Source organism: Vipera ursinii (genome assembly GCF_947247035.1).
Source record: "Vipera ursinii genome assembly, chromosome: Z".
NCBI classification, from domain to species: Eukaryota; Metazoa; Chordata; class Lepidosauria; order Squamata; family Viperidae; genus Vipera; species Vipera ursinii.
Window position 1 is genome coordinate 50,308,844 of NC_139517.1, and position 22,049 is coordinate 50,330,892.

At 37.7% G+C, this 22,049-nt stretch overlaps 1 protein-coding gene across 1 annotated transcript in view; it reads left to right on the top strand.

The window, feature by feature from the left end:
• The window catches only part of UBA6 (ubiquitin like modifier activating enzyme 6), a 106,989-nt gene that overhangs the window by 43,277 nt on the left and 41,663 nt on the right, over positions 1-22,049 (top strand). Inside the window, exons 9-12 of the mRNA XM_083377075.1 lie at positions 4,157-4,280; positions 9,332-9,435; positions 15,646-15,708; positions 17,879-17,955. Of these exons, the coding sequence (XP_083233201.1) occupies positions 4,157-4,280; positions 9,332-9,435; positions 15,646-15,708; positions 17,879-17,955 (368 nt within the window). The remainder of the gene's footprint in view (positions 1-4,156; positions 4,281-9,331; positions 9,436-15,645; positions 15,709-17,878; positions 17,956-22,049) is intronic.

Genomic DNA, 22,049 nt, shown 5'->3' on the forward strand with positions numbered 1-22,049 from the left:
TAACAATAAAGGAATTACAAAAATGGTTCAGATCTTCAAAAAGGAATAACATGCTGTCGCTAAAAAGAGCCTCTAAGATAATAATCACAGAAAGTGATTAAGAAATGAAAGGCATAACTTATTCTCCATTTGAAAAAATAAATTTCATACTGGCTGCTTTTTCAGCAACAAAGTGATTACAGTCAGCACAGCTCCCGAGGCTTCTTGTAGACCACAGTTCTATGGAGGATATTGTGTGGTAATTCTAGGACTCTCCCTAACCTAGGAAAATCATATAAACTAAAGAAATGCCTATTCCTTTTGTTAGTAAATTGAAAAAGTCACAGACCAGAGAAAACCCTTGGGCTTGTTGTCAGTAGGTCATTTTCACCGGAAGTCACACCTGTGATGATTTCCCTTAACAGTTTCAGCCAGACCTGATACAGGTGCTTCTCGAGTAACAACAGATCACTTAGTGATGGTTCAAAATTACGATAGATCCCCAAAAAGTAGTTACGACCCCGTCCTGAAGTTACATATATTGCAGCACCTCTGTGGTCATTTGCCCTTCTGACCTGACAGGGACTGACCACAGGATACAATGCACACACCTCCTATTTCCCCCCGCATCCTACTCCACCAGTTGCCACAGGTACTGGGCCTGTTTTGCTAGCCCATTGGGTTCCCCGTGCTCCTGCCCACCCCGTCATTGATTTCTCACTTATTTTTTGAAGATCTCCAGAGCTCAGGATGCCAGGTTACAAAAGGAAGGAAGGCCACCCTATTGCTTGGCCTCATGGCAGAAAAGTGCCCATCTTTTTCTGAGATGCTGGCACAGTTCTCTGTTTTCAACAAAACTCTTCTCTTGCTACACTCTCCTTCTTTCTTCCTGCAAACACACGCACATACATGGCCACATGCTTCCTCTTCCAGCAAACTCATGCAGCTACACATTCTTCCACTCAATCCCTATTCTACATGCTATTGTTCCTGCAAACATGCATGCATGCATGCAATAACACACTCCCTGTTCCAGCAAACATACAGTCATGGCCGAAATTGTTGGCACCCCAGAAATTTTTCCAGAAAATCATTTCTCACAGAAAAGTATTGCAGGAACACATGTTTTGCTATACACAGGTTTATTCTCTTTGTGTGTATTGGAACACAACAAAAAAGGGAGGAAAAAAAGCAAATTGGACATAATGTCAAACAAAACTCCAAAAATTGGCTGGACAAAATTATTGGCACCCTTTCAAAATTGTGGATAAACAAGATTGTTTCAAGCATGTGATGCTCCTTTAAACTCACCTGGGGCAAGTAACAGTTGTGGGCAATATAAAAATCACACCTGAAAGCAGATAAAAAGGAGAGAAGTTCACTTAGTCTTTGCATTGTGTGTCTGTGTGTGCCACACTAAGCATGGACAACAGAAAGAGAAGAGAACTGTCTGAGGACTTGAGAACCAAAATTGTGGACAAATATCAACAATCTTAAGGTTACAAGTCCATCTCCAGAGATCTAGATTTGCCTTTGTCCACAGTGCGCAACATTATCAAGAAGTTTGCAACCTATGGCACTGTAGCTAATCTCCTTGGTTGTGGACGGAAGAGATAAATTGATGAAAGGTTGCAACGCAGGATAGTCCGGATGGTGGATAAGCACCCCCAAACAAGTTCCAAAGGAATGCAAGCTGTCCTGCAGGCTCAGGGAGCATCAGTGTCAGCGCGAACTATCTGTCGACATTTAAATGAAATGAAACGCTATGGCAGGACACCCAGGAGGACCCCACTGCTGACACAGAGACATAAAAAAGCAAGATTACAGTTTGCCAAAATGTACTTGAGTAAGCCAAAATCCTTCTGGGAAAACGTCTTGTGGACAGATGAGACCAAGATAGAGCTTTTTGGTAAAGCACATCATTCTACTGTTTACCGAAAATGAAATGAGGCCTACAAAGAAAAGAACACAGTACCTACAGTGAAATATGTTGGAGGTTCAATGATGTTTTGGGATTGTTTTGCTGCCTTCAAGGCATCATGAAATCTGAAGATTACCAAAGGATTTGGGGTCGCACTGTAGAGCCCAGTGTCAGAAAGCTGGGTTTGCGTCCGAGATCTTGGGTCTTCCAGCAGGACAATGACCCCAAACATACGTCAAAAAGCACCCAGAAATGGATGGCAAGAAAGCGCTGGAGAGTTCTGAAATGGCCAGCAATGAGTCCAGATCTGAATCCCATTGAACACCTGTGGAGAGATCTTAAAATTGCTGTTGGGAAAAGGCGCCCTTCCAATAAGAGAGACCTGGAGCAGTTTGCAAAGGAAGAATGGTCCAAAATTCTGGGTGAGAGGTGTAAGAAGCTTATTGATGGTTATAGGAAGCGACTGATTTCAGTTATTTTTTCCAAAGGGTGTGCAACCAAATATTAAGTTAAGGGTGCCAATAATTTTGTCCAGCCCATTTTTGGAGTTTTGTTTGACATTATGTCCAATTTGCTTTTTTTCCTCCCTTCCTTTTTTTGTTGTGTTCCAATACACACAAAGGGAATAAACCTGTGTATAGCAAAACATGTGTTCCTGCAATACTTTTCTGTGAGAAATACTTGATTTTCTGGAAAAATTTCTGGGGTGCCAACAATTTCGGCCATGACTGTATGTGGCTACACTCTCCCTTTTCCACACACTACTTCCACATTCTCCTTTTTTCCTGCAAACACATATATGCCTATGGCCACACTCCCTCTTTTAACAAACTCAAACAGCCACACACTCCTTCTTTCCTCCAACAACAAGAAAGTTTGCTTGCTATGTTGATTCACTTTGAAGAAGGCAAGTGTGGAAGAGAGTGTGTAGCCTTGTGAGTTTGCTGGAAGAGGGAATGTTGGGTACTTGTGCCGTGTGTTTACTGGAAGAAAGAGGGACGGTGTTACAAGGTTAGAGTTTTGCTGAAGACAGAGCTGTACCAGTGTCTCAGGAAAAGATGGCTGTTTTTCTGCCATTTGGCCCAGCAGTGGAGTTTGCCCTCTTTTCCTACCCTGACTTCATGAGCTATGGAGATATTTGAAAGTTAAATGATCAATTGGTGACAGGGTAAGTACAGGGACTGTGTATGGAAGAGGACCAAGTGACTGTGGGGACCCCAAGGGTTGGGAGGCAATTCATGGGATATCTTGGTGGTGGGGAGCTTTGGGTGGCTGAAAGCCGGTGGTCTTGTTCCTGCACTAGGCCCACCATCATCTTCCCTATCCAATTTACCCCATGCATGCTTAATGACCTGTGCATTTGTTTAATGAATGCACTTGGCAGAGCTGGGATGAGGACTCATTCACTTAAAGTAGATCACTTAATCTCCTCCTGACTTTTGACCCTAATGGGTAGGCTCCATTACAGTTGTAACCTGAGGGCTACCTCTATTGTAAGATGGCATAGTCATGTGAAATTGTGCTTAATTATTCAGTTGCTTAAAGACAGAGTTACCAGTCCCAGTTGCAGTCAGTAAAGACTACCTGTAATTCATACATTTGCAGTCCTTAAGGCTAAATGTATTACATAATCAGTCAAGATGAACTGTGTAATTTTTTTTATTTCATCTGTCTACAATGTAATAACTTATATTTTTTGTATACCTTACTTACTATATTCATCCAAAAGAATAAAATGTTGAAACAACTAAGCCAATCAAATATTTTAATCAATATCCATTCACTCTTACGAATAAATTTATAAAATGGAAGAAATCCTTTATTTACTTACTTTGGAAATTTTTTCAACCAACATCGTCACTGTCATATAGCAGAATCTCCATTGGGGGAGAGATGCATTAGTCAGTATGTGCATGCCTTCCACTACAATTTTGTAAGGCTTATGCATGCAGAATTTTGATTATGATCATTTGAATTTTCATATTAACATTTGTTTTAATGCATCAGTCATATCTTGCAATTATTAAATAAAATTAGAATAAGATTAGAAACAGGTAATATTTTTACCATAGATGTGGAAACTAGTTAATATCTCTCTCAGCCTTACATTTGGAGGTTAAAAAAATCCCAATTACAATTACCAAGAAAACTACATATTCATGTATTTATCAGGAATCAAGTCAAGAATAAGAATTGTTGTCTTTGAATATTTACTCAGTCTTACTTTTCCTTGCTGTTTGGTGGGTTCCAATTTAGGCAACTTGTGGTATTGTCACCTGCCTTGATAATAATCCTCATAAACTTGAAACTGGACAGTTTGTAACTTTCCGGGAAATTAATGGAATGTCAGCATTAAATGGATCCACCCATCAGATAACTGGTAAGCCAAACTTTTTTTTCAAACTGTGTGGCAATAGTAAAAACACATCATTATAAACTAAGTTTATAGCAAGAAAGATTTATATCCAAAATGTCTGTTCTGGGGGAATTTTGAAGTAGGGGTGCAATATACTACAATCATGGGAAAAATGGTTGATGTTAATTCTTACAAAAAGATTATAGATGTTTGGTCATTCTATCTTCCTAAAGATTCCTGCATGTATTTTATGAATTTTGCATCAATTGAATAATTTATCAATAAATATTAATAATAACTGCAAGGTAGATACTATATGGTTTTGGATAGACAGCACAACCAAAATATCTCAGTCCACTTGTTTCAATGTCTGACTTTATTTTAATGTGTTAGATTTATGTCATGCCACACCCAGCATTAGAACTAACACAAAAAATAATTTATCAGAACACACTTTGATCAGCATCAGTTGGAACATTTCAAGGATTTACCTTGGAGAATATGAAATCCTGAGATGTTGTTGACAGGACTGCCTTCAATAAATATGTCATGGCCTCTGCACAATAACAGACACAGACACTAAACTACCCCTACCCTAGGTGGCTGAGAAAAGAATGACCTTTGAACAATTTAAGTGGAGGAGAGTGGATGAATTCCTTTAAAGGAGAAATAATATTTCCTGTGAAATGCAAACCTTCAAGTACAGTATATATTCCAAACAGATAACCGGAGCAGAATTCTGATGGACCAAATTCTTCAATGTAAAGTGAATTTTAAAAATATCAGAGAGCTTCTAGCTTGTTAAAACCAATGGGAAAGAAACTCAAAATGGCAGGAATTTCTTAGATAAAAATATTTTTAAAATCACAAACAATTCAACAAAGAAAAGCAAACTGAATATTGCAGATGAAGCAATCTTAAGCAATACTGAAGATCTTAAAATCAAGGAAAACACGTGTGAAGAAGAGAAAAGCCAGTGTTTTTTGAGATGATAGCATCTATAGGACACTGCTGACTATAGGAGGCTGCATTCATCTTTGTTTAAAGGCTGTTGAGCCAGCATTGTCCGAAAACGTTTCCATTCTGATGTGGGTAGCATAACATCATGGAGCCCTATTACCTTCCCACTGAAGTGGTACCTGTTTATCTGTTTGAATTAGCATGCTTTTGAACTGCTAAGTTGGCAGGAGCTGAGGTGAGAACAGGAGCTCACCCTGTCATGTGGCACTCGGGTCTCGAACCTGGACTGTCAGTTTTCCAGCCAACAAGCCTGGTTTCTTAATGCCACAATGCCACCCCAAATATAAGTACATCAATGATATCCAATCTGTCAACTTTCAACTGGTCAAGAAAGGATATCCAGATTCTGTCCTAGTTTCTGGAGGTTGTGCACATTTGGATGTGGTGGAACTGCCTCTGATTCAATCTTATCAAGACCTAGATCTGGGGATACTATACCTTTAATTTTGGACAAGATTTCATTTCCCCATTTAAGAGTGATGTACAATTTGAGGCTCTTTATGGATTTACATTTCCTGTTCAATGAACAAGTGACAACTATGTCTAGGAAGACTTTTGCACAGCTTGAGTTGGTGTGTGAGTTGCACTGGTTAACAGTATGTGTCTGAGTGCATTGTTGATTATGACCTATAAAGATCTACATGGAAAAACCTCATTATCTCACTACATCTCTACAGAAATGCACAAAACCAAGGTTGAAAATTTCCTAGAATCCATATGGGTCAATATAAAAGGAAAAAAGAATGACATTGCTATAGGCATATACTACAGGCTACCCAACCAAGCAAAAGAAATAGATGAATTCTTTGCTAATTAGTTAACAAATGTATGTAGGAAACACCACAGTACTAATGGGAGACTTTAACAACCCTGATATCAACTGGGAGGCAAACTCTGCAGCAAGTGGGAAATCGAACAGATTCCTAAACAACTTAACCTAGCTGACAACTTTGTCATCCAAAAGGTAGAGGAGGGAACTAGAGGAAAAGCTACTAGACCCAATTCTTACTAATAGAGAAGAAGTGATTGAAATTGCCGGAACGTTGGGCGAGAGTGACAACGCCATACTGGAATTCAATATAATGCAAACACAAGCAATAGAATATAACCCAACCAGTGTCTTAAACTGTAAAAGAGATGATTTTAACAAACTCAGAAAGAGCCTAAGAAAAATTCCATGGATGAAAAGCCCAAAGGGGAAAACAACTCAAGAAGTATGGGAAACTGAAAAATATGACCATAAAAGCCCAATCCAGAACAATGCCACTAAAAATGAAAAACAAGAAATAAAAAAAAAGCCAGCATGGCTGCACAAAGATTTTTCTAATAAACTGAAAGACAAAAAGGACAAGTGCAAAAAATAATTGAAAAAAGGACACATAATTAAGGCATAACTATTATCAGGAAACCCGAATTTGCAAAGATAAATCAGGAAAGCAAAGGCTCAGAATGAATAAAGACTTGCAACAAAAGTCAAAGTTAGTAAAAAAAAGTTTCTTTCAACATATAAACAACAAGAAAAAAGTCAAGGAAACAGTTGGTCCACTAAAGAGAGAAGATGGCAAGAAAGTAAGAGACAGTAGAGAAAAAGAGCTGCTTAGCTCATTTTTTTCATTCACACAAAAAGAAACTATAGCCAGCCTACCAAAAGCATAACTGTAAAAGACAAACTAGAAATACAAATTAAAATAAGCAAGAAATTGGTAAGAGAACGCCTCTCTGATCTTGATGAATATAAATCACCAGGACGTGATGGATTTCATCCCAGAATTCTAAAGGAGTTGGCAGATGTTATCTCTGAACCATTATACCATATCTTTAAAAAAATCCTCAGCACCGGGGAACTACCTGAAGATTGGAAAAGAGCTGATGTGATTCCCATCTTCAAAAAAGTGAAAAAAAAGCAGACCCAGGAAACTATAGCTCAATCAGCCTAACATCAATACCTGGGAAGATAACAGAAAAGATATTAAAAAAATAGATCTGTGAACATCTAGAAACAAAGTTATAACTAGAAGCCAGCACAGATTTGTTAAAACAGATAATACCACACCAATGTTATTTCATTGTTTGACAAAGTGACTAAATTAGTAGACCAGCAAACTGCTGTGGACACAGTATATTTAGATACTTAGATTTCAGTAAGGCATTCAACCAAGTAGACCATAACCTACTTCTTCGTAAGTTAGAAAAATGTGGAATAGACAGCATCACTATCATATGGATTTGTAACTGGCTGACAAACCATACTCAACAAGTAGTCTTTAATGGTACTACATCTGCATGAAGGGAAGTAAACAGTGGGGTATGACAAGGTTCCATCTTAGACCCAGTACTCTTCAATATCTACATAAATGACTTAGATGAGGGAATAGAAGAGAAAATCATCAAATTTGCAGATGATACTAAGATGGCAGGAATAACCAACACCCCAGAAGAAAAGTTCAGTATCCAAAAAGATCTTGACAGATTTGAATGGGCCCTATGCCACAAAATGAAATTTAGTATAGAGAAAAGCAAGATTTTACACTTAGGGAGGAAAAACCAAAAGTACTAGTAAGATTAGGCGAAACCTGGCTCAAACACAGTAACTGTGAGAGGGATCTTGGAGTCCTAATGCAAGATCACTGAAACATGAGCCAGCAGTGGGTGGCAGCAGCCAAAAAAAGCTAATACAATCCTTGGTTCTATAAACACAGGTATGGAATAAAAATTGTGTGAAATATTAGTATCCCTTTATAAATCCTTATTAAGACCACACCTGGAATACTGAATCTGGTTTTGGTCACCACATTACAAAAAAGATGTTGAGACTTTGGAAAAAGTGCAAAGAAGAGCAGCTAAGATGATTAAATGCCTGGAGACAAAAAACATATGAAGAATGGTTGCAGGAATTGGGTATGGCTAGTCTAGAGAAAAGAAGGACTAGGGGTGACACAATAGCAGTATTCCAGTATTTGAGGGGCTGCCACAAATCAGAAGGGGGTCATCTTATTTTCCAAAGCACCAGAAGGCAGGATAAGAAACAATGGATGGAAACTAATCAAGGAGAGAAACAACTTGGAATTAAGGAGAAACTTCCTGAAGTGAGAACAATTAACCAGTGGCACAGCTTGCCTTCAGAAGTTGTAGGTGCTTCATCACTGGAGGTATTAGAAAAGACTGGACAGCCACCTGTCTGAAATGGTATAGAGTCTCCTGCTTGAGCAGAGGGTTAGACTAGAAGACCTCCAAGGTCCTTTCCAGCTCTATTCTTATGATTAATTGATCTGAGGAACCACCTATCTCTCTTTGTGTCTTCCAATGTAATATGAGCCAACAAGGTTGGCGTGCTCCAGGTCTTTCAACTAAGGGTCATTTTTGGGAACCCAGGAAGTATGCCTTCTCTATTGTAGTACCTGCTCTCCGGAGTGATGTCCCTCCTTATATTCAAATAACTTTGGCCTTCCAGAGAGCCTGAAAATCCTGGCTATTTCACTTTGCTAAACTACCAAAATTATTTCGAAATTATTTCCAGTGTTTCAATCCCAACCAATTTTATTTATGAATTTGATAGACATATCTTCCTCCTTTTCTTCCAAGAAGTTTGTTAGTAGCCAATAGTTAAATATTAAACAATAACAGGCCAGTTTTGTTAGGAATTCTATGCCCCAAATATTTCAAGCCACTTTAGGTTTATAGGATTCATTTTCAAAAAACCCCATCAACTAATTTAGAAGAACATAGTCTGTTGAAGGTTTTTCTGAATGTTCTATTCCCAAACCAGTGAGGTCTGCATATTACTATTAAATACTTTTTCATTCTTATATTCTGATTATGATATAGTTCTTTTTATAGTCATAGAATAGAATTTCATTACTTTGTTCCATTTTTATATAATTGTATATGATAATTAGCTTACTATTGTATGACCTGAGTTATTTTTCTTGTAAAACAATAAAAGTCAAACTGGATTTGTAGAACCATATAAAACAAACATTTTCAGTTTCATTTTATTTAAGATTAGCAGATAAGGAAGATAAAATTTGCCCCCAACTGATTTCTCTCTCTTTCAGTTATATCACCTTATTCCTTCAGCATTGGGAATACTACAGATATGGAACCTTATTTACATGGTGGCATAGCTGTCCAAGTAAAGATACCTAAAGTATTTCATTTTGTAAGTGTCTCTAAAGATAACTATAAACAGTATGTGTATATATTCTTCTAGATTTTATTGACCTGGATGTGATAAATGAATGTATGGAGAATAATAAAAAAGAATGAGAAATCTTAATGCAGGCAGGTAAATAAGGTTTAGCAAACATTATTAAATCCTGGTTGGATAAAATTCATGAGCAAAATGCGAATATTGAAGTGTATAACTTATTTAAAAGAAACACCATATGAAAAGGGAAGAGGAATGTGTTGTATATGAAGGAAATACACACATATGCAGAAAACCAGGAATACCTGCTTGGACAAATTTGAATCCATACTTGGTGCAGATTCAAAGAAGAAACTATATATATATTGGAGGGATAAAAGTTTGGTTTATAACAAGTTCTTTCATAACAAGTTCTTTGGCATAAAAAACGGGTTCCAAATGCTTCCTGTAGCAACTGAGGATCTTTCTAATCTTTATTAGGGCTTTTATACAAGGGAGTGAGATTTGCTGCCTTTTGGTATGTAGCACTTTGCCCTAAATGTCTTGATCAGGATTTTATTGTTTGTGTGCCTGTTCTGTTTCTAATTATTGGTCCTTTTAAATCTATTTTTCCTTCTGCTTTAAGTTGTTCTATTTTTATGCCTTTTGGCCAGAAATATAACTGTTACATATTTTTATTAAGTTTCATTAGAGAATCAGTTGTTCTGAATTTTTCTGATCTAAAAGTTTCAGTTGTATCTAAATGTTATACAGGTAGTCCTTGCTCACTGACTGCCTCATTAGTAACTGAAGTTATGACAGTGCTTAAAAAAAACAACTTTGCAACTAGTCCTTACATTTACAATTATTGCAACATCCTTTATTCACATGATCACCACTCATGTACTTCACAACCAGGGTGCATTTTCAACTATTGTAGCATCCCTCGTTCATGTGATCACCTTTTGCGAGTTTTGCAATTGGCTTGTGAGAAACAATAGAAAAGGCAGAAATAAAACTATAAGTCACAATCACATTATTTTTTTTAACAACCACAACATTTAATTTAATGATTGGAAGGAAAGTAAGATCATAAGTCCGTGATAGCCATGTAATTTTCTGCTTAGGCACTGCAAGACTTAGCAATCAAATTGTCAGTCGCAATTGTGGTTAGTAAGCAAGGAGTGAATAAACAATATACTGAAACTAGTTAAACATGTTTTAGCCTAGCATTGTAACAAAAGAACCTTTATTTGTGCAGTGGAATGGAATGGAATGGAATGGAACAGAACAGAATTGTCAGAACCCATCTCTTCCCACTTCTTAAGAAAGCAGCACTCTTGGAGACAGGGTTTTCCAAGCAGGATCTTTTACTAAGAAATAGGATATAGCAGGCATAATAGACAGGATCTGAGGCATTCCCTTACATCTTGATAATTTTAAAGTGGCCCCAAGCAAACTCCACCCCACAGTTCATTTGGTCAGTTCCAGATTAGCCAATCTCCAGGTGGTAAGTCCATTGTGGGAAAGGAAAGATAACAAACTGTTTGCAGCACGATCATTTCCACAGCATCTCACACTTCCTTTGGAGAAACAAACCAGATCCTGGAGGGTTGTAATTTTTCCCCCCACCCACTTTTCTAGTTGCCCGGTAAGTTCAGAGCGAATGCCTAGTAAGAAGCAGTTGGTTACATTGTAATGGATAGCAGACAGGTGGAATAAACAAAAGGTTATATTTAATGGAGGAAGTGAAAGCAATAAAGCCCCATGCCTGTTCCCTCTCCCCCTTGGGAATGGCAGAATCCAGGGGAAGATGAGATTGGGTTTTTGCACAGAGGAGATAATTAGAAATGACCCAGAGTCTGGAGGAAGAATGGAGAGTCTCACACTGCAAGATGCTTGAAGTCCAGTGTGAAGTTTCCACAGTCTGTGTTGATTTGGGGAGCCATGCCATCTGCTGGTGTTGGTCCACTGTGCTTCATTAAGTCCAGGGTGAACGCAGCCGTCTACCAGGAGATTTTGGAGCACTTCATGCTTCCTTCCACAGACAAGCTTTATGGGGATGCTGACTTCATTTTCCAGCAGGACCTGGCACCTGCCCACACTGCCAAAAGCACCAAAACCTGGTTCAATGACCGTGGGATTACTGTGCTTGATTGGCCAGCAAACTCGCCTGACCTGAACCCCATAGAGAATCTATGGGGCATTGCCAAGAGACAGATGAGCGACATGAGACCGAACAATGCAGAAGAGCTGAAGGCCGCTATTGAAGCATCCTGGTCTTCCATAACACCTCATCAGTGCCACAGGCTGATAGCTTCCATGCCACACCGCATTGAGGCAGTAATTGCTGCAAAAGGGGCCCAAACCAAGTACTGAGTAAATATGCATACTTATACTTTTCAGAGGTCCAATATTGTTCTATGTACACTCCTTGTTTTATTGATTGCATGTAATATTCTAATTTTCTGAGATTGTGGATTTGGGGTTTTCATGAGCTGTATGCCATAATCATCACAATTATGACAAATCATGGCTTGAACTATCTTGCTTTGCATGTAATGAGTCTATCTCATATATTAGTTTCCCCTTTTAAGTTGCATTACTGAAATAAATGAACTTTTGCACAATATTCTAATTTTTCGAGTTTCACCTGTAAATCATAAGATACTAAGAACAAAATTATAGTCATAAAGGAATAGGTAATAGGAAAGATGAGAAGGTTAATTGTAATACAGCCCTACTACATGGTTTGACATCCTAAGGCATAGACAGTGTTGTGGGAAGTAGTTGTTTAGCAGAGTGATGGCATGAGGGCAAAAAACTGTCCTTGTGTCTAGTTGTTTTGGCGTGCAATGTCCTATAGTGTCATCTTGAGTTAAGAATTATAACATTTTATTTATAGGATATGAGGGAACTGTAGCTATTTTCTCAGTCCTCTTTCTGCTTCATGCAGTATACAGGTCCTCAAAGGAAGGAAGGGTGATGGCAATTGTTTTTTTCTGCAGTCCTAACTATCCGTTGAAGTCTGTGTCTGTCCTGTTTGGTTGCTGTGCCAAACCAGACAATTATTGAAGTACAAATGACAGACTCAATAATTCTTCTGTAGAACTGTATTACCAGCTGCTTGGGAAATCTGAGCTTTCTGAGTTGGTGCAGGAAGAGCATTTTTGTTGTGTTTTTTGATGACTTTTTTGATGTTAGGTGTCCATTTCAAATCCTGAGATATATAACCTAGAAACTTGAAGGTTTCCACTGTTGATACTGTGTTGTCTAGTATTGTAAGAGATAGTAGAATAGGATGGCTTCTCCTAAAATCTATTATCATCTTTACAGTTTTGAGTATGTTCAGTTCAAGATTGTTCTGGCTGCACCACAAGGCCAGGTATTCAATTTCCCATCTATATGCAGATTCATCTTTGTCTTGAATGAGACTAATGATTGTTGTATCATCCACAAACTTCAGTACTTTAACAGATGCAGTTGTTGGTACAGAGAGAAAAGAGAAATGGAGAGACCACACAGCCCTGGGGGGTATCTCTGCTATTTCTACAAGTATCTGATGTGATTTTGCTTCACCTGCTTCTTCCTAACATAGATTCAGGATGTTGTAAGATGTAGTGCAATGCATATTAATAGCATCATCTGCCAATCTATTTTCTCGGTAGGTAAATTGCAAAGGGTCTAACAGAGGTTCCATGAATGTTTTCAAGTGGGCCAGCACTAACCTTTCAAGTGTTTTTATAACCACAGATGTCACAGCAACCTGTCTATGGTTGTTCAGCTCCTTAATGCAGGGTTTCATAAGTACTGGGATGATAGTAGAGGGTTTGAAGCAAGAAGGAACGTAACACATCTCTAGTGATTTATTAAAGATGCAGGTGAAGATGGGGACCAGTTGGGTCAGCACAGATTTTCAAGCAAGAAGGAGTTAGCCTGTCTGGGCCTGGTGCTTTTCTAGGTTTTTGTCTGTGAAATAGACAAAAAGAACAAAAAAGATAAAATAGATAAAATAGACAAAAAGAGAACAATAATTAATTAAATATTGTAAATTTTCAAGAAAAAAATTAATCATAAAATGATATGATTAGATAATAAATAGAAAAAAAGTTTTTGGAAAAATTGAGAAGCAAATTTAGCAGAAAATATTTTCATAGTTTGCTTGCCATTTCATAACTTTCTGTCACTAAACAATCAGAATAAGCAAATGCCATAAAGTGGAGTGTCAAAATCATAAATATATGGTATTGAGCCCTCCAGAAAATAACAGAAAAGTTTTAAGTGGGGCAGTGCTCAGAGATTTTGGATATCTGGAAATACAGATTTCCTTGGAGAAACCTGCTTTGGGAATGATAAAGATGTTTGACATTGGAAATTTTACATTGTAGGAGAGGAGTTATCTTAGGTCAGGGCTTTTCAACCTTTTCACCCATTGTACCACTTTTAGGATATGGCAACATCTGAGTACCACCAGTCGCCTACCAAGATGTCAAAAACTTGATGACCAAAAAAAAAAAGTGATGAAGTACAGGTAGTCCTCGACTTACAACATTTCGCTTAGTGACTGTTTGAAGTCACAATGGCACTGAAAAAAGTGCCCCCAAGCCACAGCCGAGCAAGGCACCTGCCTGCCGTCCCAGTGGCGCTCTTCCTCCTATCCGAGGTTTTCATTGTTGTGAGCATTTCTGTTGAGGATTGGCAGCAGGGGTGGGGTGGGGGGGTGTTTAGTTTTTATTCCCCCCATCTGATGGGTGGTTGCAGAAGGTTTTGGTCACTTCACATGATCCTGGGACACTGACCGTCATAAATATGAATCAGTTGCCAAGCATCTGAATGTAAATCACAAGACCCTGGAGATGCTGCAACATTCCAGCTGATCGGCACTTCTGGGCTCAGCAGAAGCACCACGATCAGCGTCGAGGTCCAGCTGGAGCCTGGCTCTGAACCTGGTGGTTCTGCTGAGCCCTGACAGCCCCGAAGAAGCGCTGATCCTGGTGCTTCTGCTCAGCCCTGCAGCTCCAGCCATCTCTCGCTCAGGCTTGTGCAGTGCTGCCACCAGTTCAGCTCATTCCCCTCCCCCAGTACAACTTTTCTAGGATGGTCGCATACCACCTGCCAGGTGCCAATGTACCACAGGTGGTACCCGTACCACTGGTTGAAAAGCCCTGTCTTAGGTTATCTGTTCATAGCTAAAATCTAGAAGTTATTGTAAAATCTCACAGTCAGTGTTAGATTAGAAAGCATTAATGTTGAAGCATGTCAGCTACCTGAAATAAGCTTACATTCTATATGATTACATGGTTCCGTTAAATCTTAAATGAATGAATACACATTGTTAAATCTATTAATAAACCATTGATAAACTCAGTGAATATTTAATATTATTTTAGTCTATTTTAATTTGTAATAGTTATGTCCGATGAAATATGTTCACTTCAACAGATGATATAAAGACAAATTACAAATTGAAGGAAAAGTGTCTAAGAAATTAGGAAGAATAGGATCCCATGAGAATCTGATGATACATTTCAAAGATAAATAAGTTCTTTAGTTAGGAAATATTACAGTGATATTTTTTAAAAAATATATAGAACCTTTACTTTTATTCTATTGTGTACACCTAGCCCATATGGTTAGATTGAAAAAAGTAATTGAGTAAACCATAGTTAAATTAACAAGGACAGCAACAGTCCTCTTATACAAATACTCAGTTCCCCCATCTTAATATCCTAAAATAGCGGGGGTGGGGGGCAATCTTTTGGGTGCCAGAGATTGGTTCCATGGAGTATGATGTTTATGCGGACTGGGGGACATGGTTTTGTGTGTTGCCTGGATCCTGCATGTGCATTTATGGGGCTTTGCTCACTTGAAAATACCAGATCCTGGGGGGTGATAACCCCTGCTCTAAAAGAATTTTGGTGCTTGGAGGTAGGAGCAGTAATACAGTACGTATTAACTGATATTATGGAACAATATAAAGATTATGTTCATTGTGATTTGCTAACAACTCTACTTTGTTACTAATGATTTTTCTTTGGAGAATAGGGTTTTATCCTCTGGAAGCTGTTTATTTAAAATATTTTATTTGTTCCACTATCTTTGGGATCACATTCCATTTTTTGGCTGTTTTTGCTAATATACTGTGCTAAAATTAATGTATGGTTTTGAAAAATATTAATTCAGTTTGCCTGTAATTATTTCTTTGTTTTGAAAATTATATGTAGATTCCTTTTTTCCTCCTAGGAACCATTGGAGAAACAGTTGTCTAATCCAACCTATCTTGTTGCTGACTTCAGCAAACCTGAGGTTAGTTTATTTGGAATATTTAAAGATAATTGAGCTTCAAATCAGTTTATTGGGATAAATGCACATGAATTAGATTAATTTTATTTATATGCTGTTTTTTCAAAGTAGTATTTAAAATAGTGCAAAATAGTACCGTACATAAATAGTGCAAAATCAACATAAATCAATTTAAATGTATAATATTTTTTAAATATTTAGATTCAGCAAAACATTCAACATTACGACGACACAAGCCAAATTTAATGCAAATCACAAAGGCAGAACAAAATGAACAGGCTAATAAATAACAATTAAAGATAAGCTGTGCTATCAATTCTAATTCATTTCAAGTACCATAGCAATGTAGAATAAATAAATTCACAAATATTTGACTTTATTCCATTGACTCTCTCTCTCTTTTTACACACACACACACACACACACACACACACACACACACACACTTATTTCTTTGTTTGGTAAATTTGCTAAATTTATATAATGATACATCTCACATATATGGTTCTGGGCAGCAAGCAGTTAAAAAGAATATAACACATTATAAACAAATATAAAACACAAAGCATTTAAAACATTAAAAGTGATAAAACCATTAAGACCATAAAGTATAAATTTGCACAGTCACAATATAGTCACTGTATAGATTCCGTATCCTTTATTGGATCCCTATACCAGATGGTAAAACGATGTTTGCAGGCTTTACATAAATATTAATGTTTAATATTAGTCATTCACTTACGTGCACGTATGTGTATATATGTAACAGTGATGGGATTGGATATGTGATTGTGGAATTTGTAGATTAGGATGGTCTAGATCAGGCATGTCAAACTGCTGGCCCACAGGCCGGATGCATCATGCTGAAACCGCGCCCACCCCATTGCCGGCAATGGGGGGAAAGTCACAATATGTCGTGCAACATCATGTGACATTGTAAGTTTGACATGCCTGGTCTAGATTCTAGAGTGTTGTTGGTTTGAGATGGAGGAAACTTATGACACCTAATAGCTAAAGTTGTGATGTTCGGTGGCAACAAGATTTGGAAGAGTACAAAGCCATTGTGACAGTGTGCAGGAAGATTGAAGGGGCAAAGTTGTCAGGTGGTTTAGTGGAAGGTGGCAGCTGACTGGATTCATGAGTTTGGGGCTGGTGCCCTTGGCTGAAGTGCTGGACACCAATAAAGGTATCAAATGAGCCAAATTTGCAGAGCTAAGGAGACTTAAAATCCATAGCTACTCAGTTTTTGCCAGAGTTGAGCCAAGCCTGTTCTTCCGATCCAGTCTCGCACAATTTCCAGCCATTGGACACATTTGGTTGTTCTAGGGCAAAGATGTACATCTTGGTATCATCAACCTACTGATGCTACTGCACTTTGTATTGACATAAGACCTTTGTGGCTTCTGAGGTTATACTTGCTCCATGGAATAACATCCCCCTCCCCCCAGTGATCTAGATGGCTCTGACCCTGCTAGCCTTTTATAAGGCTCTGAACATCTGGCTGTTCCTCCAGTCTTTAGGGACAAGCAGTTAGCTAAGGGGGGTATTGTTGCATTAGGGCATTATGAGTTTATACAGTTATGATAGCTTTAAACATTTTATACTGTTCAGATTTACTGCTGTCAGATGGGAGAGCCTATAAATTTTATGTATATTTGTAAGTATGTGTGTACACACACATCCATACATAGAAAAAACAATGTTATATATATTAATGCCAGAATACTGCTTGCTGACTTGACTATTCCCTTAAGTCATTAATTATATTTAAAAACAAATAAAAGAAAAAGAAAAAAATGCACTTGTAAAAATTATTTTAGTCTCACAGAAATTTGCAAACAAGAAAGTGGCAGATATTTGAAAAAGAAACTCAAGCTGAATTTTATTGTAAATTAAATTGAACAAAAACAAATGAGTTTTGTAGCATGTTCTAGAAATTAATAGGATTTATTAGGATTAGTGTCCTTTTTGTCAGATTTGTTAACATTAAAGTTGCCAATATGTATTTTGCTCAGTGAGCTTTAAATTGTGAAAGCTTATGTCATAATAAATCAATTAAACTTTAGTGCCATGAGATTTGTTACTGTTTCTGTTGTATAACAACATAATGTAGTTATCCTTTAGAAAAGGATTTCCTTGACCTCATACTGTACATTATTTGTTCTTTTTATAGGCACCTCTACAGATTCATATTGCTATGCTTGCTTTGAATGAATTCCAGGAGAGTTTTGCTCGCATGCCAAACATTGGGTAAATACATATATAACCATAGTTACATGAATATTATAATTAAGTAGGTATAAAGTTTAATATTTATATTGATTTATTTCTTCATTTGATTACATTAAATTGCAGTTTTATGATACTTAACTTTTTAAAAGTCTCATTTATTACAATGGAACTGAAGCAGTTTTATTGTAGATAAAATAAGATAAATAATCATTATTATCACTTTTCTGTGAACACTTGGCACACATTAAAAATGAAAAATGAAATTTTTTCAAAAGTATGTGTGTGTGTATAATTATAATATATGCACCATGCACATACATATTTTATACACACACACACACATATATGTATATATATGTTTGTGTGTGTCAAGACTGTTTTTTCTGTCTGATTTATATATATATATATATAAATCACAGACAGAAAAAACAGTCTTGACAGTTAACAAGATTGATGTTATATGGCAGTGATGACGAACCTTTTAGAGACCAAGTGCCCAAACTGCAATCCAAAACCCGCTTATGTATCGTCAGGTGACAGGTGGGCATGGCCAGTTGGGTAGGCGTGGCCAGTTGGTTGGGCATGGCCCATTAGATGGGTGTGGCTGCAGTGGTAATGGCAGACTGGATGGGACTAAAAAGTTCAATCAATCAATCAGTCAGTTCCAACTTTGCAAGATCTTTTTTTTTCCAGCGAGAAGTTGAAATTGATTGATAGATTAACCTTTTTTTTTTGCACACAGCAGTGGAGGCCTAAAGCGAAAAGGTTTTATAAAACCCAGCTGAAGCGCTAGGACTGGGGCAACCGCTCATGTGCCCACAGAGAGGGTGCCACCTGTGGCATGCGTGCCATAGGTTCGCCACCACGGTTATATGGTATAAAGCTATTAAAGAATCTAGTTGTTTCTGCTTCAGATACCGTGAAGCCTTTTCCCAGAAGGTAATAAATAAAACAGGTCATCTTTTCTGCCATCCTCACCACTCTCTGCACAGCCTTTCTGTCTGAAACAGTAATACTTGCAACAGTACGACAGGATGTTTTCAATCATCCCTCTATAGAAAGTGGTAAGGATAGTGGAAAAAAGATGTGCTCTTCTGATAGGATGCAGAAAATGCAGGCGCTGCAATGCCTGCTTCACCAGTGACTCACTCATTGAGTGATCAAACTAACCTGCTCGTCAGCTGCATACCCAAAACCTAGATACTACTAATGACCTCCATAGTTGAATAATTAATACACAGAAGTATATGGTTGTGCCTGCTTTTTCTGAAATCGAAATGATCTCCTTTGTTTTTCCTACATTTAAAACCAGGCTGTTTTTATTAGACCAGTAATAAACCTTTTACCTCCTCCCGGTAATCACTTCAATATCATCCTGAATAAGTCCCACAACTGTTGTACCATTCACATACTTCACAATATGGTTGGTAGCAAACCTTGCACAACGGTCATGGGTTAGCACTGTAGAACAACAGTGGAGTTAGGACACAGTCCTGAGGGGAACACAGCTGTGCTCAAGAATACAATGTCAGAAATATTAGCCAAAACTCGCACATACGGGGAAAGTCAAGAATTCAGTTGCACAGAAAAGTATTGAAGCCAAAGGCCCATTTTATCCAATAAATACTGAGGAATGATCATATTACATGCTAACTAAAGTCGACAAACAGCATTTGCACATGAATATTTCTTTCTTCTAAGTGTGCCAAGCTCAGATGGAGAACATAGAAAATAGCATCCTCAGTGGAATGATTTGCACAGTAAGCAAACTAAAATATGTCAAATGCTGCAGTGAGGCTGGATACAACAAAGACCTTTACCAGCCTTTTAAAACATTTCATAATGATGGATGTAAGTGCAACCTGCCGATAACCCGTGATTGAAGATTTTTTTGGCACTGGCAAAATAATGGCAGTCTTAAAACATGATTGAATCCCTGCCTGCTGCAATGAACTATTGAAAATATCTGTAAGAACACAAGTCAACTCTTCAGCCTACTCCCTAAGAATATGCCAGGGATATTATCTGGGCCTGCTGCTTTCTGAATGTTAACTTTCCACAATCTTCTCCAGACAGAGGTAACATCAAAGCTAAGCACTTTCTCATTAGGATGAGGCACAGCTTTCCTTGCAGAAGTAATATTTGATGCCTTGAATCTTCTAAAACAACAACAACAGTGTGTTCAGCACATTTTTAAAAAGTCCAAATAATCCTTATGAGGCAGTTTAGCATAGTTTGGTGTAGTTAAAGCACCAGGCTAAAAATTGGGAGATCATGAATTATTGTCTTGTCTGGGGCACAAAGCTTTCTGGGAAAGATTTGGCTAGTCTCTCCCTCTCAGCTCTAGAAAAATCTTGCCCCAAACCTGCAGGAATTAGTTAACGCTGACTCAAACAAGAAGTATTTTTTCTCTATTGCAGAAAGCAGGAGGAGTTAAAAGCTCAGGCTCTAGTTCAGCAATGACTTAACTGATGCTTTTGCATCATTTTTTTTTGCATCTGCTTTTGGTGAAGTTATTGTTTTCAGTAGGTTTTCATTATATCAATCTTTCAGGACTGATGGACAGACCCAGAAGACAGTTGTACAAACCTAACTTTTCTCAGGGTATTCTGCCCTGGAAATGCTTGAAAATTGCCTGCTATTTATTCTGTATGCTATCTGAGCAGGTACAACCTTCCATTATCTTTGGTCTGATGGAATAGAGGAAATTAAAGTATTAAATATCATAGTAGCTCAGAAAAATTGCAATCTATTTGACCATTTCAGAAACTCAAATTAATAGCTCAAGCAAAGGTTGGGCAGCCATCTGTTGAGGGTGGTTTTCTTTGGTTTCCTACATAGAGGAGGTTTATATCAGAGGTCCCCAAACTTTTGGGCACCAGGGATAGGTTACATGGAGAGAGGTTTTTCCACAGACTGGAGAGGGCGTGGTTTTGTGTACTGCCTGCATCTCCCAGATGGGGCTTTGCTTGTTTCTGCGGCCCAGTTGCTGGCATGCCATGGCCCTGTATCAGTCCATGGGCCGGGGATTGGGGACCCCTGCCTTAGATTTAATGGCAAAATGGTCCCTTTCAACACTATGATTCCACCTCTTTTGGCCTGTTTTTCTTTCTCTAAACAAAAAACATTTCCAGATAGTCTTCATTCATCTATTGTCATGAAAGCCTTCCAAAACCAAGGTATAAATTCAATTTAAAAGCTTTCCTCCAGTGTGAACTTTTCAGAAAACTGTGCTATTGAACTTTGCTAGGGTAGGATTTCAGTCTTCAATCTCATGGAAATCTTAAGATCTTGAGGCATTAGTAGAGTGAAGGATAGCAGTGGGACAAGATACCTTCTGATTTTATTTTCTAGATTTCAGCATCAGAAATCTGTCAGGGGCACATGGTGCTCAATGAATCAGCCTCTTATTTATTAGATTCTGTTGATAGTGGATGTCAACTTGAATATTTTCCTAACTGATTGAAAGAGTTATTACAGTTTATTGAGCTGTTGCTTTCTTGGGCTAAGTTCTCATAATTCTTATGACCTTGCTGTACTAGAACAGCATTCTATACACATTATAACAAATTGGTGGAAGAAACACCCCGAATGACTTATCTGCATTACAATATTGTCTGAATAAATCAATCCAGCATATATTTCAAGAATTAAAATAAACTATTGGTATTGAAAAAAATCTAAAACATTCTGTGATCAAATAAGTTTTTAAAGAGCAAACGAAGATGCAAAAGGAAGAACCCTGTCTGAAATTAGGTAACAGCAACAAGTTCCCTTCTCCAAAGCAACAGCAACTATTTTTAAAAGCCCAATAATAAATGGCAGGTTTTTTTCAACCCAGTGCCTTTCAAATATTTTATGAGTATATTTTTCAGCTTTCAGAATTTATTGATTGAGAACATTTCAAGTATCAGGGATTTAAATTTTTTTAAATATTATTGTTCATTGTTATTATCATTTTTCTGTTTTTATGCAATTCTGCTGGTTTTGAATTTTTTCCATTTTCAATATCAAGATTGTAGTTTATTTTTTATTTCTTCATACTCTAGATCAGTGGTGGTGAACCTATGGCACGTGTGCCAAAGGCGACACTCAGAGCCCTCTCTATGGGC